At 33.6% G+C, this 15,192-nt stretch overlaps 2 protein-coding genes across 3 annotated transcripts in view; both read left to right on the top strand.

The window, feature by feature from the left end:
- LOC128552128 (uncharacterized) overlaps positions 1–8,042 on the top strand; it is a 36,243-nt gene extending 28,201 nt beyond the window's left edge. For both annotated transcript variants that reach the window (XM_053533148.1, XM_053533147.1), the window contains 4 exons: positions 5,158–5,280; positions 5,996–6,137; positions 6,359–6,484; positions 6,836–8,042. In XM_053533148.1, the coding sequence (XP_053389123.1) occupies positions 5,158–5,280; positions 5,996–6,137; positions 6,359–6,484; positions 6,836–7,158 (714 nt within the window). In that variant the 3' untranslated portion in view covers positions 7,159–8,042. The remainder of the gene's footprint in view (positions 1–5,157; positions 5,281–5,995; positions 6,138–6,358; positions 6,485–6,835) is intronic.
- Positions 8,043–8,215: 173 nt separating this feature from the next.
- On the top strand, positions 8,216–10,563 carry LOC128552129 (uncharacterized). The gene is made up of 3 exons (XM_053533150.1): positions 8,216–8,593; positions 8,839–9,333; positions 9,533–10,563. The coding sequence occupies exons 1-3, from the start codon at positions 8,473–8,475 to the stop codon at positions 9,565–9,567; spliced, it is 651 nt and encodes a 216-aa protein (XP_053389125.1). The 5' UTR covers positions 8,216–8,472; the 3' UTR covers positions 9,568–10,563.
- The last annotated feature ends 4,629 nt before the right edge of the window (positions 10,564–15,192 follow it).

Below are 15,192 nucleotides of genomic sequence, written 5' to 3'. Positions count from 1 at the left end.
AACTAGTTTCCGAATTCATTTATTTTAAATATATCTTGATCTCGCAATCAAGATCGGCAAAGGGAAAAAGTCATATTTTTACAAACTTGCATATTAACAATGCAAATCGTAGACAAGAAAAAAAAGGTTCTTATCTTCAAACCATTATTTAGGCAAAGAATGTTTATTAACTATCACAAAAGCAATCTTTAAGTGCCGTGTGGCAGCTGTAAAAAGTCTCCCCGTTCTTAGGTTCAGTGTGGGTTTATGGGATCATGGAGTCCATTCAATAGATGTGTAATAGAGTTCCGTTTTAGCCGGTGAGGTGTTGCACATTACATTACCTCTCATGAACAGACTCAAGGCTGAGTTCTATGCTTCCAAAGGATCTTTTTACAGATTTTATTATCAAATAATAAATATCAAATATACACCTTTGTTAAAACTCTATTTTGGTTGTATATCCAGGGGAGAAAAATCAACTGTAAAACATTTAGATCAAACTTAAAAGTACCTGCAAGGAATATCTTACATGTATTTATAAGCAACTCCGGGCATGATCAGTTGCTAAACCTTAGAACACAAAGGCCAGATTGACCATCCTTAAAAACTTTACCATCATTTGTATAAAATTGTAAGGTTTGAGAAAATTATGTAAACTAGAAAAGTACTTACACTGAAAGGATTTTAGTTAAATTTATTTCAGGACGTAACAGCAAACGTATAGTCACATTAATGTGCGTGTGCGCGCGCGTGTGTGTGCGTTCGTGCGCGTGCGTGTGAAGACATCTGCTGCGAAAATAGACGTTACACAATGACACAAAGTTCGTTAAGATATTGGCCTTAACCCGAGCATATCAGCAGAATCCCATAGACAAAAATAACCTTTCCTGCAATTGTTGATGCCTGTTACAAAGTTTTAAGGTCCCGGCAACCTATATGTGTATTCGTGCATACTAACTCTTTTAGGTGTTAAGCAAACAGCGCTCTGGTTTTGACATTCGTTTTAAAGAATGAGGTTACAATTACTGGAATTTAAAAAAAAAATACAAGAAAAATAGCATACTGTTTTGGTCCTTCATTTGTACGGTGCGCCTAAAGTGACAAGAGACACACTTATTTTCATCCGTAATATCATTATTTAATTTCGTCATAACGCAATATCATTTCGCAAAAAACGTAGTTTTATTTCGTTAAAACGTAATACTATTTCATAAAAACGTAATATTGTTTCGTAAAAACGTAATCTTCTTTCCAAATTGCGAAACATATTGTTGTTTCGCAATTACGAAACGTATTTCGTTGAAACGTTTTGTTTTTAGGTTGATTTTTTTCGTAAAAGAACTTAATATTATTTCGTAAAAAGCTAATACTATTTTTTTTATTACGAAATGTATTTTGTATACACGTAATATTATTGTTTAAAAATACGAATTATTATTATGTTTTTACAAACTAGCATTACGTTTTAGAGAATTATTAATACGCTTTTACGAAATAATGCTACGTTTTTACGAAATACATTTCGTAATTACGGAATTATATTACGTTTTTACGAAATATATTTCGTAATTACGAAATTACATTACGTCATTACGAAATATATATAAAAACGTTTGGATGAAAATAAATTGACTAATGTCACTTTAGGGACACCGTACATTAGCAAGAGAAGAAATGTTCATTACTTTCATCACAGTAAGCATGAAATTCATCGCAGACCACAAACATGATTTTCTCTCTAAATAGTATACAAGTATTGCCTTTTGGTGAGGTCGATATGTTGATTAATCGACCTGATAAAAACGATATCGACCTAGGGCGCAGCCCGAGGTTAATAATTATAGCTTGTATCAGTTCGATAAATCCACATATCGACAGAACCTAAAAGGAAACAATTGTTTTATTATTAAATCCAGCCAACTTAAATAAGTATAAAACTTAATACAAATATTTGCAGCCTTTGGTCATTTTTCGGTACGTGTTTTTGGCTCCGCCTTTGAGTCAATACAACTTTTTATCATTCATCATGTGGCTACACCTAGACGAATGGAAAGGACTATAAATATAAATTTAAAAATAAAAAAGAAATTGTACGTTATAGGTCTAAAATATCTTGTAATCAAACATTTTATTAAAAATATTCTTTTTTTATATTTTGGTAAAACTTAAATATCAGTGCATTTTCAATCCTGTTAAGTGTATAATTACCTATGTCTCCTTTTTATGCTATTCCGAAGTGAACATATTCGACACTAATATGCATATATCAATTTTGATAGGTTCCAAATTGTAACGACGAGGAATAATTCCATCCCTTGAAAACCTAGAAGAATAATTTACAAGAACGAAAAGAGATATTGTATTCTACTCTATATCTATTACAAATAAATGTATAATTTGACGAAAAACTCTTGGTGAAACACAGTATCCTTATCAATATTAAAATGTTTATATCTTTTTACTTTCACACAGAAAAATGTACTGAAAGCTAACCTTGGGAGCTTTTATCCATCTACTTTGGACTTCATCAGCCAACTGATTTTCTTTACATTGACTGGGGATTAAGATTAACACCACCCGAGGGTGTGAGTGATGTTAATGCTGTGTCCCATATGTGCGGTAACTGAAAACGGCCCCGTCCCTGTTCAGCGCCGGCTTGTATGCTCTGATGCACACCGCCTCCTTGACCCCTCTTTCAAACCAAGAGGGCTCCCGGTCAAGAATACGCATAGATTCCAATGAGACAGCGTGCCCTGGGCTGTCTTGGTGTATGTGGCGTGATACCTCGCTACTACTAGAACTAGGTCGTCTATGTTCCATAAATCTTGCTCTCAGTGTTCGTTCCGTTTCACCTATGTAGTCCTTGTTACATTGAAACTTTTCATGTCCTTCACATTTTATATGGTAAATTGGGCCACTGATTTCTTGTTTACTTGTTTTATCCTTTGGTTTTACAAGGATTGGTCTAAGAGTGCGCTGTGGTTTGAAACACACATTTATCTTCTGTTTATTGAAAATTCTCTTCAGATGTTCTCTCTTTCCTTTCATGTATGGGAGGATGACGCTTCCCTTTCAAACGTTGTTAATTGCACATCTTGGGTAATTGCACACATTTAGGGCTTTGTTCACATGTTTTATTTCAGCCTTTAGATCACTAGGATCTGAGGTCACCACTTCAGCTCTTTTGTGTAAAGTTCTTGTAACTCCATGTTTGTGTTCTTCTGGGCACGCTGAGTTAAAATCCAGATACTGATCAGTATGTGTTGGTTTCCGAAATACTGTTTTTAAATGACCATCACTGAGTCTTATAGTGTTCGTGTCTAGAAAAGCCAAAGTCCCGTTGCCAAGGTTAGCTTTCAATACATTTTTGTGTGTGAAAGTAAAAATGTATAAACATTTTAATAATGGCTGAAACCACACAGTTGAATTTTCATTCAAATATCCTTATCAATGGTTAATTTCTTGGCTACCAGTTCATTTCAATACAACAAAGCAGTAATAAAGCTTAAAACAAGTGTAGAATGATCTTAACTTTAAATTTAAAAACACAGCTACGTTTTTCGAAATGTTTTAAATTATTGTCATGGTACCAAGTTGACTGCTAATGTGAGCATCGAAATGCATATGTTTATTTGTCCCAGAGATTTTTTTTTCAAAATTTATTTATTCATGCTGTGAAGGAGCATTTTAGACGGAAAACGTGCGGTTTCAGTTTATCATTTAAGTCACGACATCGTATCATTATGGGTAAAGGAAGCAAATCGTTTGAATTTACATGTATATTTTCTTGCTAAACAAATATTTTTGCGACAGAATAGTCACGATGACCCTTCACAACGTGTCATTTTCTTCTAATAACAGTTATTATGTAATCGACATATTAGCAGCACCTACTGTGTTATAATTAATTCTCTTCTGGTTGAAAATCAGTTTCGGAGACTTGCGCTTTTCTTACCGTATTCCGACATTCCATTCGTCCGTCCGTCTGCAATTTCATGATCATCAATAACACTGTCATTCATTAAGGAATTTTAATATTACGGAGTAAATATTCCCTATAATAAGACGGTGTGCCATGCGCAAAACCCAGACCCTTGTCTCAAAGGTCAATGTCACACTTTGAGGTCAACGGTCAACAGAACTTTTTTACCGTCCGGTCTGTAACTTAACAATCAATCAAAGGATTTTGAAATTTTAACATTACATCACACAAATGTTCCCCATTACAAAACGACAGAACTACAGAACGTGTTCTTTATGAGCGGATTGTGAACTTACCAAAACGAGATTTATAAAGTTAAAAAAAGGTTGGAATTCTTTACTTGACTGTTTAAGGATTTGTCATATGAGGATATATCAAATCTAAAGAGATTCAGGTAATGAACTTTCGGTCTTCAGAAGTTTTTGATATCAGCCCCTTTCAATGTGATGGATACAATGTGATAGGAGTTTTATTAACATAGCAAGAGCTCCATGCTGAATTAGTTTTCAATACCTGACAAGCAGAGGTATATACCCCTCCTCGCAATCTATAATTAAATAACATTCACGGAGCCGAAATTATATTTGTTTTCTTCATCTCAACAATTTCTTACGTTTGTTTATATCCCATAACGCATTCCTCTTCTTTATAATCTATGTTTGAACCATTTAATTTACATGCTACTACCTATTTCAATGTTTCATGTATATCCATATATATAGTTCATTAGTATCATCTTAGTTACACACCCGCTAAAAGGGTCTATATTCAGTCAAACTGAATCTGCAATATTTTGATTGATTCCAAAGGATCGTTTTCTATAATTTACATTCGTCTATTGGCGGACTTTTTGTAAAGTCAAGCGTGCTGTCCTTCTTATAGATCTGGTTATTTGATAAGTTTCGTTGAGACTGAGATAAAACAGCTTAATGTTAACCTTTAGCAACTTTTAGAAAAAGTATGCCCCCCTTTGCTTATAAAGTTTTGTATGTTTTTTCCACACTTACTTCGTTCATGATTAGGATTTGCATCTTCCAATCAGTTTTTGTTTTTCATCTGGACTACAATTCAAAACTGAGTTTAACATTTGTGCGGAATATATGTGTTAAGCAGACAGAACAACTTTCTAAAAAATAGATATACTTTTGTATGTAAAATTTGATTTACACAGACATCATCAGTTATTATTTCAGGGGGATTGCAGTGATAGGGCTAATCCTAAATGCGATACTAGCGTTGAGGATGCAGATAAACTAGAGTCTGGATTCTCATTGACGCAAATTGTCATCGAAAATACTGGTACCGCCAGTAGAGAGGTACACAGAATTCTACAGATTCTAATTAGTTCTACATATGTTAGACGTTTACGTAAGGCGTCATGATAAAAAAATCAACTAATGTTAATATAAGGTCATGTACAAGATTGTTAAATATGGCTGATTAAAAAAGAACTATCGAGCATATTTTTCTAATTGAAGTTTATAGAAACGTCTTGCGAATGGAAAACATCATACACTGTAGAGTCACTGAAATACCTATTTTGCCTGCTTATTGTTAAAATTAAATGATAAGATAATAGTGCTATGGCGTTGTTTGAGACTATGTCACACACTAACATTTGTATTATCAGATTTAATAATAACACGTTGTAAATTTAATATATAAAGCAAGAGCTGAAATATATATGGGGCAGTTTGTACGCTTTCGTATGCTGGACTATGTTCCATTTTAGGTTATCCAGATAACCAATAATCTCCAAAGTTATAAACGTTGAAATTATCATCAAGATACTTTGCAAAAAATATTGACAACGTTCTACATGTATATTTTAAAAATTCTCAAATGTTTTAAATCGAAATCTGATCGAGTTGTTGGCAATTATATATTTTTAATAATTGTAAAGAGACCATACAAAATTATACATGAAACACTTACGAGAATTCTTGTTTTAAAAGAACGTGCACATATTTCTACATCGATTGTTAAACTATCAAATACAGCCATACACTGCGTTGATACGTTTTATTTTAGTTCGAAGCTCAGCAGTGTCGAAAACAGGAGGCAGGTAGCCTGCATAGATACGAGGAAATGATTAATCTTTGTAGACCAATGATAGTGTCAAATATAATTGTTAGTCAGGTCCTTCCTCATCTGCAAACGTGTTTAAGTCAAGGTAAGTGTGCTTTTGTATTGAAAGTTCTCATTTAAAGCTTTTACAGTCAATTCATTCTCTTGGCCCAATTTGTTTATTTCACTTATTGAGAACTATCCGTCCCGCAGCTCTGTATCGACTTCTTTTATATCTAAATAACTTTATAGCATGTAGTGATTCCACTAGTAGCGTGCAAGTTATCCCGCTTACGGTAGCTCATTATGTACATTTAATCAACGTAGCTGATATCAGTGCCATTAAAAGCGAACAAGATCGACACAAAGCAGTAGAGCTTTTACTAGACAAATTACAAGCAAGCAAGGAACCTGGGAAGTGGAAAATGTTTGTTCAAGCATTGGAAGAGTGTAGTATGTATTAAACTCTAATATGTTATTCCATTTGAATATATTATCTCTCTAAGTATGAAGTGATCTTAGACTCCAGAGTATAGCTTACATCCAGAAGTAAACATTATTCTTTAAATATTGATTCTTTTTATGACACTAATTCATGAATAAACTTTCTTGGTCCAAAGTATTTTTAGCTATGCTTTGGAAACCTGACCATTAATTTTATAAGATTTTTTATTGTCGACAGTTATCTTGCATTGTTTGATATCTTGTGGGTTTTGTATCAGGGTATTGCATCTAAATGCCGCTTTAACATTGCATCATGATTTCACATTAAAAAAAAATATTGTTTTTAAATTAATCTTTAAGAATATCAGACGATAGTTGATGCTCTGAGACGAAAAGGTGCTGCAGACAATAATGATCATATAAAGATCTTGCATATGTTTTCACCTAAACTTCGAGAAATGATTGTACCATCTGAGCTAACAGTTGATCTCCTGAAGGTAGATGTCATCAACTCGGATGACAGAAGTGAAATACACCAGAAAGAACGTTCCGCTGGCGCTGTCGCGGCAGCTGACATCTTGCTTGATAGAATTCCTAGTAAACATCCGAGGTGGTTTGATAATTTTCTCGAAGCATTAAGAAGTGTCAACCGTTCTGATCTGGCAGACATGCTGACAGGCTAGTTATCTTCATCTATTTCATTCACCTGTACCAGACTATCCATTCTCGTATTCATCGTTTTTTAAAATGATAAAACTCTTACATATTTAACAATTGGTCTTTATCGATTTAGCCCAGTCTTAGTAAACTGGAATACAGGTTGGTTTAGCGACCACAAAGGTCAAAGTCACCCAACCAAACCTTTTTCTTTTAATTCAATATAGTTCTTAGTATCCCCTTGAAACACTTCTGATACACATTGCCCTCTTCACAAGCGCGTACAACAACACCAGACGCCCCTGTCAAAATTTAACAAAGCCAACTTATAAATGACCATGCTTTTCCTCAGCCAAAGTTTAAAATAAAATCATTAGGTAAGTGTGATTTTGAAAATATAATATAGACATACTGGTTGTAGAACGTTTTATCGAAGTTTATCATTCTTATAACCGGATGTGTAATTTTGTTCATACATTCTTGTTGTATATACTTTCTTCTATATTGGCAAACATTTTATTTTACTTTTTTACTAGAAATACCCAGATTTTATTCCCGGTGAAGATATTGAAATGGCATCGGACTTCTAACTTATAAGCCGCAAACAGTTGATGATTTTTTCTAGTGTTATAACAAAATGACAATGCAACATGCATTTAGAAAAATAAATCCACTAATTCCAACAAATGGAAATAATATAACATATATCTCTGTATCAAATATTTATAAACGACTTCTAATTGAAATAATCTTATAGCACTATTACAAAAAAAAGACAATATTTTCAAATATTTCCTATTCTTACATTATTCAAAACTCTTAGTAAATACTAATGACAGGTGTTCCCTTTTAGCCTTAGTTAAAACGCGCATTAGTTGAAGTATCTCATTTTCATCAAGGAAATTGTAGATTTGCAAGGATGTACATATAAGTTTCTTTGTCCTGCAGTGGTTATTTATTATCATACAAATTCATACTGATTAAGTAGATTGAGATATGATATAACTTTAACGTACTTTGTCTTTTTCTCCTACGTAAATTCTACTTCCAATGTTAAGGATCTCGCCAAATGTAAATCGCAATTAGAGAGGTTCATTCCATGAACTATAATTGTACCGCATTACCTATAATCGTGACCGACAGACACTATTATATATAATTTTCTTGTACCTTAAAGACATATGACAAATATTATATACACATGCATTTCTATGAGTGTCAAATATAAGTAACATACATCGTCCATCTAAAGAAAATATCAAGTCATTATTAACCATTCGCAAACGTTCCTAACAACATCAGTACAACAACAGCGTTTTATTTTATTTTGTGTTTGGACAATGTCATTTCTTTCAGGCAAGGACACTACGGATTATGAAAGTACGTTGCCAAATGTTAAACAAAATCCAACAACAGAAATGCAGGCTAAAACAGAATCAACAATGTTTTATGTAAACAAAGGTAAAATGTTACCTTAAAGTTTTTGTTTCATGAACAAAACAAGCATTTTATCTTAAGCCTGTTTTCTAATTATTTCTAAACAATCGATTTTATGGCTACTAACATATAGAGCATCAAGTCACTGACGTGATAATTTCACGCATTCTCTGGTCTGTAGGTTTGTGTATATATAATTTAAAGGGTTTTCTCTCCTTAAATCTGTATACTTATTGTGAAGATAATGAAGTTTGCATTATCTTTTAAAGAAAGTAGATGCAACGATCATAAAAATCTTGAGCCACACATGGATCAACTGGAACGTTTTAATCCAAATGATGGAACTATAGAAAAGGGTATTCTGGTAGAGGATAGAGATTTGAGATCAGAGAAAAATATTAAGAGTACACCAGTCGTTATACATGGTCAAAGCAGAACTGTAACAGACGAAAGCGAAAGAGAAAACGTTCAACCAGATACATCATTGTTACATGAACAACCAAACTCTGGTTGTTTACATTGCTTCTGTATTTCTAAAAACAAAATTGAAAGTGAAAATATTCAAAAGTTGAAAGGGAGAAATCGCGATCTGGTTACTAAAACAAACGATCTTGTTACTAAAACAAACGATCTTGAATTAGAGCTGAAAGAATTAGAGAAAATTCTACATGCTCATAAAAAATACAATGAAATGCAATTGCAAAAGAGAAGCCTCCTTGAAAAGATTCAGGTAGAAAAGAAGATAACAGCTGATTTAGAAGCTGGTAAGAAATGTTTGGTACACTATATTTTATAAGTATAACGATTACTATTAAGGCGTTGTTTTATCCATTTATGTAAATGTAGTTTATGTGTAAACGTTAATCAAATGAATCATATTTACTAATGTTATATTGCAAAAAAAATAAACTTTTCTCGAATGTTGTGAAGTAACATCTTACATATCTAAACTATTTTTTGCAGCAATATCGGAGACAAAAGCGAGCCACAATATGTAGACGTAATCTATATCTACAAGTAGACGTCATCTGACAATATTTTTCAGCGTTTTATGTGATAAAAGTTACAAAAAGACTTAGTGTCCTTGCATTAACTTTAAAGATAGTACCTGTAGTTGTTTAGGGCTTGACTGCTGATGTTCAGAACACGGAACATATACTGCTATATAATCCATTATAAACAAAAGTCAATGTCCGCTTATCTAAATAGGGAGAGCGCCGATCTACGGATTGCGGGGTCGTGAGTTCGATCCCTGGGTGAGACGTATGTTTTCCTTGACGATTTGATAAAAGACATTGTGTCTGAAATCATTCGTCCTGTCCCTCTGATTTATGTGGGGAAGTTTGCAATTTCTTGCATAAACTACCCGCAGTTACATAACTGAAACACTGTTGAAAAAACGGCGTTAAACCCAAAACAAACAAAAAAGCATTATAAACAATTAGGAAACAGAAGGAGGATGTCAATTATATATATATATATAGGAAAGAATAATCACTTTTACACTTTGTGGTAAAAAAAAAAGCGTTACAATTGCTTGTTATTTTTTTTGTGATTTTGATTTTTGAGCCGTGATTTACTCGTTCTCCTTGGCTTTTGCCGTAGTATTCTCATATGCTAAAAATGTATTCACGGCTGAACAATACCTCGTATATACAGAAATAAGTTTAACTTCAACAATGCAAGGGAAATAAACTGTACAATAGACAAAGGTTACCTTGAATTTAGATGTTTTGTGGCAAGAAAAATGATAACTATAAATTATGATCAAGTTCCTCTTCATACCGTTTTACTGTCGGAATTATGGTATAATAGTGTTACAGAATTTTAATCTACTGAATCTTCTCAGTTAAATGTTTGAAAGTACTGTCATGTGTTATGCTTTACATAAATTGTACTATGTTTGACTATAAATTGTATGTATGCAATTTTATGTTAAATAAAATATCTGTTATATATGTTAAAAAAAATAAATACTTCCGGTTAAGTAAAATGGAGGGATACTTTTTAATAAATGCCCGTCCGTATGTTCATTTGTTCTATTTTCGTGTCTAGTCTATAATTCTTGATTCCAGGAAATTCAAGTCGAATATGCAGCCCGTTAATACAATTCATTTTTGCAACCTATGTTCAAGCCACACCAATCCAAGGTCATAAGTAAAGGCAAAAGTTTGAATCTTGGATGTCGTGATCGAGGGATGCATACATCTTACACTCCTTGAACGATTTATTATGGAACTTATATAAAATTGGTACGAATACATTCACACGAAATCACAGAAAGGAAGCGTTATTTAACATGAAAAAAATGAACAGCACACAAAACATATATATTGTGATACAAAACAAGTGTCAATTTACTGTTTATGCATTCCGTAAAAGATTTGACTGAAGGGCCAACACTTTCCGACAGTTCAACGCCTTTTTAAAGAACTTTGATACATTTGTAAAAATGTCCAGTGCTGGAATTTTGCACGAATTAACGTAGTTTTCAGGATTTGTTTTTATTTGTTAAAAAATGGCATTTATTTTTTAAAAAGAACAACTTTTTGACATTATTTTAAGTATCCAGCCGAACGGGACAGTGCGATAAAACATGTATTGGACAGGTAAATTGTTGATAAAGATACTGTTCTTTTACAAAATATTTCTGTGATTTGGTAATATATTTCTACACCTTAAACATCACAATGGTGATTCGTCCATTCTAATAATTATTCATCGTGGGCTCAACGCGAAACTAGTCTTTGTGCGTTTTTGAAAAATATTCAAGAGAATGAAAAAAAAAAAAAATTCCAAGAAAAGAAAGAATTTGTTTTATTATTAGTAAGTATCATAAAGATATTATATCTGTTTTAGTGTTACGAATACATGAACACATTAATGTTTGTATTCTGATCCCTTGAAAAAAGTTTTTGCCTAAAAATTCAAGCAGAATACTTGCACACTGAATTATGATAAAAGCCTTGTGAGTCAATGCGAAACTATTCTATGTGATTTTTAGTTAATCTTTTATAAATGCGCTAATGCCCATTTTAACAACTTACAAACCTATGAGGGTATGTTTTTCGTATACTGGTGAAAAAGTGCAAATAGAATACGTGTGCACTAAATTTCCTGCCAGTGTCGTCCATACACTAAACGTGAAACAAGTCTATGTGAGTGTCAAAATGAGATTTTTGCAAATAATTTCAAGTGTTTTTGTTACTTTAAGATCAAAATGAATATAGAGCTAGGAGTGTTCATAATTCAATGAAATGCAGCATCCGAGGACAATAAACACGAAAATAAAAATTAACACAAGCATATTTCAGGCCTTCCAGACATGCAGTTTCAGTTTAAAACATATTAATTTTGGAAGTTTGTCAATAATGAATAGATTTAAGAAATATCTGGTAAGATCACAGTTACAGAAAATCATATAATATACGCCTTGGCCTTTTATTACTACTAACTGTTACTCAAGTTTTGAGTTGGCATGAAATTTGATGGGTCAAAGTAATGGCTATATGTACTGGCTTTGATTTAAAGCTTTTGTGAAGTCAGGAGTTTGGATGCGCAGTAATTTAATCATGAGTGATTTAATTACATTGTATTTGCATCCGAACGACTTGTGAAATCCGACAGTGAGAAGCTTCGACCTTGGTCCATATAACCTTTTATGATAGGTTTTGTTTCTTTGTTTTGTTCGGTATGTAACATCCGTTTTCAACATTATTTTAGTTATATCAGGCGGACAGTTCACAGAACCATCGTTACTAGATCACTATATCCGTAAGCAACATAAAGAATCCTAGTTGCTAGCTGGGTATGTGATACAATGAACAAGGACATATAAGGCAAATGCAATTTAGAGAAGTACTATAATTACCGCATTTATTAACATGAAACGTAATATGTGAATAGTAATATTTACTAGAAATTCAAGTTAATTAACAAAGAATTATTAAACTTCTGAAGAAATCCAATGGTGTTAAACTTTGAAATCGCAAAACATTATGATTTTTAAAAAAAGTCAGGCCTATAACTTTTATGAAAAAATAACCCTTTGCCTGCTAAATTTCTACAATGGACTGATACATATTTCAATTTGGACAGTACTTTTTAACTTATTTAAAATTTGCTGACATGGATGTGCAGGCTGATCTTGATCTGCTCTGGTCGCAAAGGTAGAAAAATTTGCCACTAGCAGGCAAATAGTTAAAACATTACAAGAGAATAGTTTAAGACACAAATTGTAATTTTAACAACTTCAAAGACAAACTTGAGCAGATGCAAGCATGCGCATATGAAAATACAAGCTGCACTATATCTTCACGCTCAAAAACTAGCAGCAGATTTTGGCAGCAATAATAAACAAAGCAATACGTCATGAACACACAATGCTTCAAATCTCAAAGTCCTAACTATTATACTGCCACTGTGACATGTGTAGATAGCTAAAAAGTCATTAACACAAATCAGGAATATTTAATATCATGCTTCTGAAAACTGTTACTCAGTCAGCAGTTACGATAGACATGTATCATGTAACAGTTCAGTGTATATGCTTAAAGCAAAGCTTTAAATACGTGAACATCTGACAACTTGCACCACTAGTTAGTTACTCGTACTTACTTCATGTGGTAACAAAGCATAAAACACATAATTGGACTTTGGAATAACCCCTGACAAACAAAGTGTTACTAGGTTATTATATTTTGAATAACTGAGTGGGATAGGCACATATCTAAGCTGTTTTAATTTAACTGAGCCTGGATTTGGAATGTGCGTCTCAGTCGACTCAGACGATTGACCCTTATACACACATTGCTAATGAAATCATACCTGTAACATGTCTGGGTGTTGTGAATGAATAAGCAGAATCCTGAGGTTGCTGATCTTAACCTTTTCCTTGATAGTGTTCAAATAAAAAATGACCAGGTATTTTGTAGCTCTGTAAAGTAAAAAGAAGTCATCAAGTGATAACTCTTTAACTTTGAAAGGCTGACTAGACCTTCCTGTGCTTACAATTGCTGCCCATGCTTTGTTGAGCAAACACTCACATCTTTTGATTTGTTTTCTACTGAAGAATGTACACACTCATTCTCATTTTGAGTGTCCTTTTTTCTAAATATTTATGTTTATGATCTTAATGCTAAATTTCTGAATACAGTACCACAGCATGGACACGTAGTACCGGGTTTTTCAAATATAAATTTCTTTTTATCCTGTTCACTTTTAATTTTTATGAAATCATAGTAGCTGGGCAGACTAGTGAAACAATACTGCATTTGGTGATGCAAGCATGAAATTTGGCATGCGTACTCGTCTGAGACTACTTTTTAAAAAAAAATCCGTTAGCCACATAAAAATTAAAAATGGCGGCCATTTTTCAAGATGGTCGCCGCAGGTAGTTGATTTTCACTTAAACAGACTTATATTTACGGGTTTTTTGTCAATTTTGAAAAAAAAAACCTTTTTATGATGTTTTAGTGTGCAAAAGCTATTTTTGATACACAAAAGACTGGTTTTAAAATTCAATATGGCTTCTTATTTTCCAAGATGGCCGCCGTTTCATGTAAAAGGTACTAATTTGCCATTAACACTGTTCAAACCTTATATAACGCGGATAAGACTTTATTTATATTTTGGCCAATTAGTGTCACATTTGAAGCTGCATAGATCTGTACACGGGAGTCCGAAACGATAGCATTTACACCTACCACAACATTCTGTTTTACATGCACATTTGGTAAGTTCTTTACAGCTGTCTGCAACTGGTGGAAGCGTTGCCCAGTGTATCTGCCAAAGGTCACCTTGTTTCTCCTATCCCCATTCAGTAGGATTCTCGACTTCCATTTGGCGGAACAGTGCTTGTCCCCATATGCAACCAGCTTGGTATGCAGAACGCTTTGTGTGTTCGACAAGGGCTACTTGAGTTGGCGGAACAGCATCATATGCCCTCTGCTTTCGAGCAAACATGTCAAGTCTGACGCCATCAATATCTGCAATAGAAATTGACCTGTCATACATTAAGATGACAAACTTTTCAAGAACCCTCTTGTCCTCATTAGATATCACTGGCCGATATACACCCAGATTCTTAAAGATATCTGTCACTTCCGGACAAACATTCCAAGTTTGCCAAGCAGCCTTTTTACCTTTTCCCCGGACACCTGACACTACATCACAACCTGTAAATGCACGGAAGAAAGCAATACCTTTTGCTTTCTCATGGCCAATTGATTGCATGATATCATGTATGGGAATCCATCTCATATTTGTTCCCTGTCCAAAGGCTACCCACAGCTGTTCAAGGCCAAGATCTTTTAGCTCAGAAAATACATGAATAGCAATGACAACAACATCTGTGTCTGTAGCTTTAATAACCAGCTGTTTATGACCCTCAATAACAGCATGTCTTGCATGCATAAACATCCATGTATCGGCTTCCTCATGATTGCATGGCATCAGACCTTCAAGACTCATTTCCTGATTGCTTACAACCTTTTCCTCTCGGGTCACAATTACAGTAGTTTGTGTGTGCATTTCAACAAGTCTGTCAGCCAAAAAATTAAAAAGATCAGTCTTGTTATCATTTTCCCTCAAGAAACTGCGCTAGTGAGGTGGGTTTTTCCGTT

Source organism: Mercenaria mercenaria, unplaced genomic scaffold (genome assembly GCF_021730395.1).
Source record: "Mercenaria mercenaria strain notata unplaced genomic scaffold, MADL_Memer_1 contig_2067, whole genome shotgun sequence".
Lineage (NCBI taxonomy): Eukaryota > Metazoa > Mollusca > Bivalvia > Venerida > Veneridae > Mercenaria > Mercenaria mercenaria.
This window is presented reverse-complemented; position numbering and strand designations above follow the sequence as displayed.

Coding starts and splice junctions, on each gene's coding strand:
- LOC128552129 (XM_053533150.1), top strand. CDS start 8,473: ATGTCATTTCTTTCAGGCAAGGACACTACGGATTATGAAAGTACGTTG. Junction 8,594..8,838: donor AATGTTTTATGTAAACAAAG/GTAAAATGTTAC, acceptor TATCTTTTAAAG/AAAGTAGATGCAACGATCAT. Junction 9,334..9,532: donor AACAGCTGATTTAGAAGCTG/GTAAGAAATGTT, acceptor TATTTTTTGCAG/CAATATCGGAGACAAAAGCG.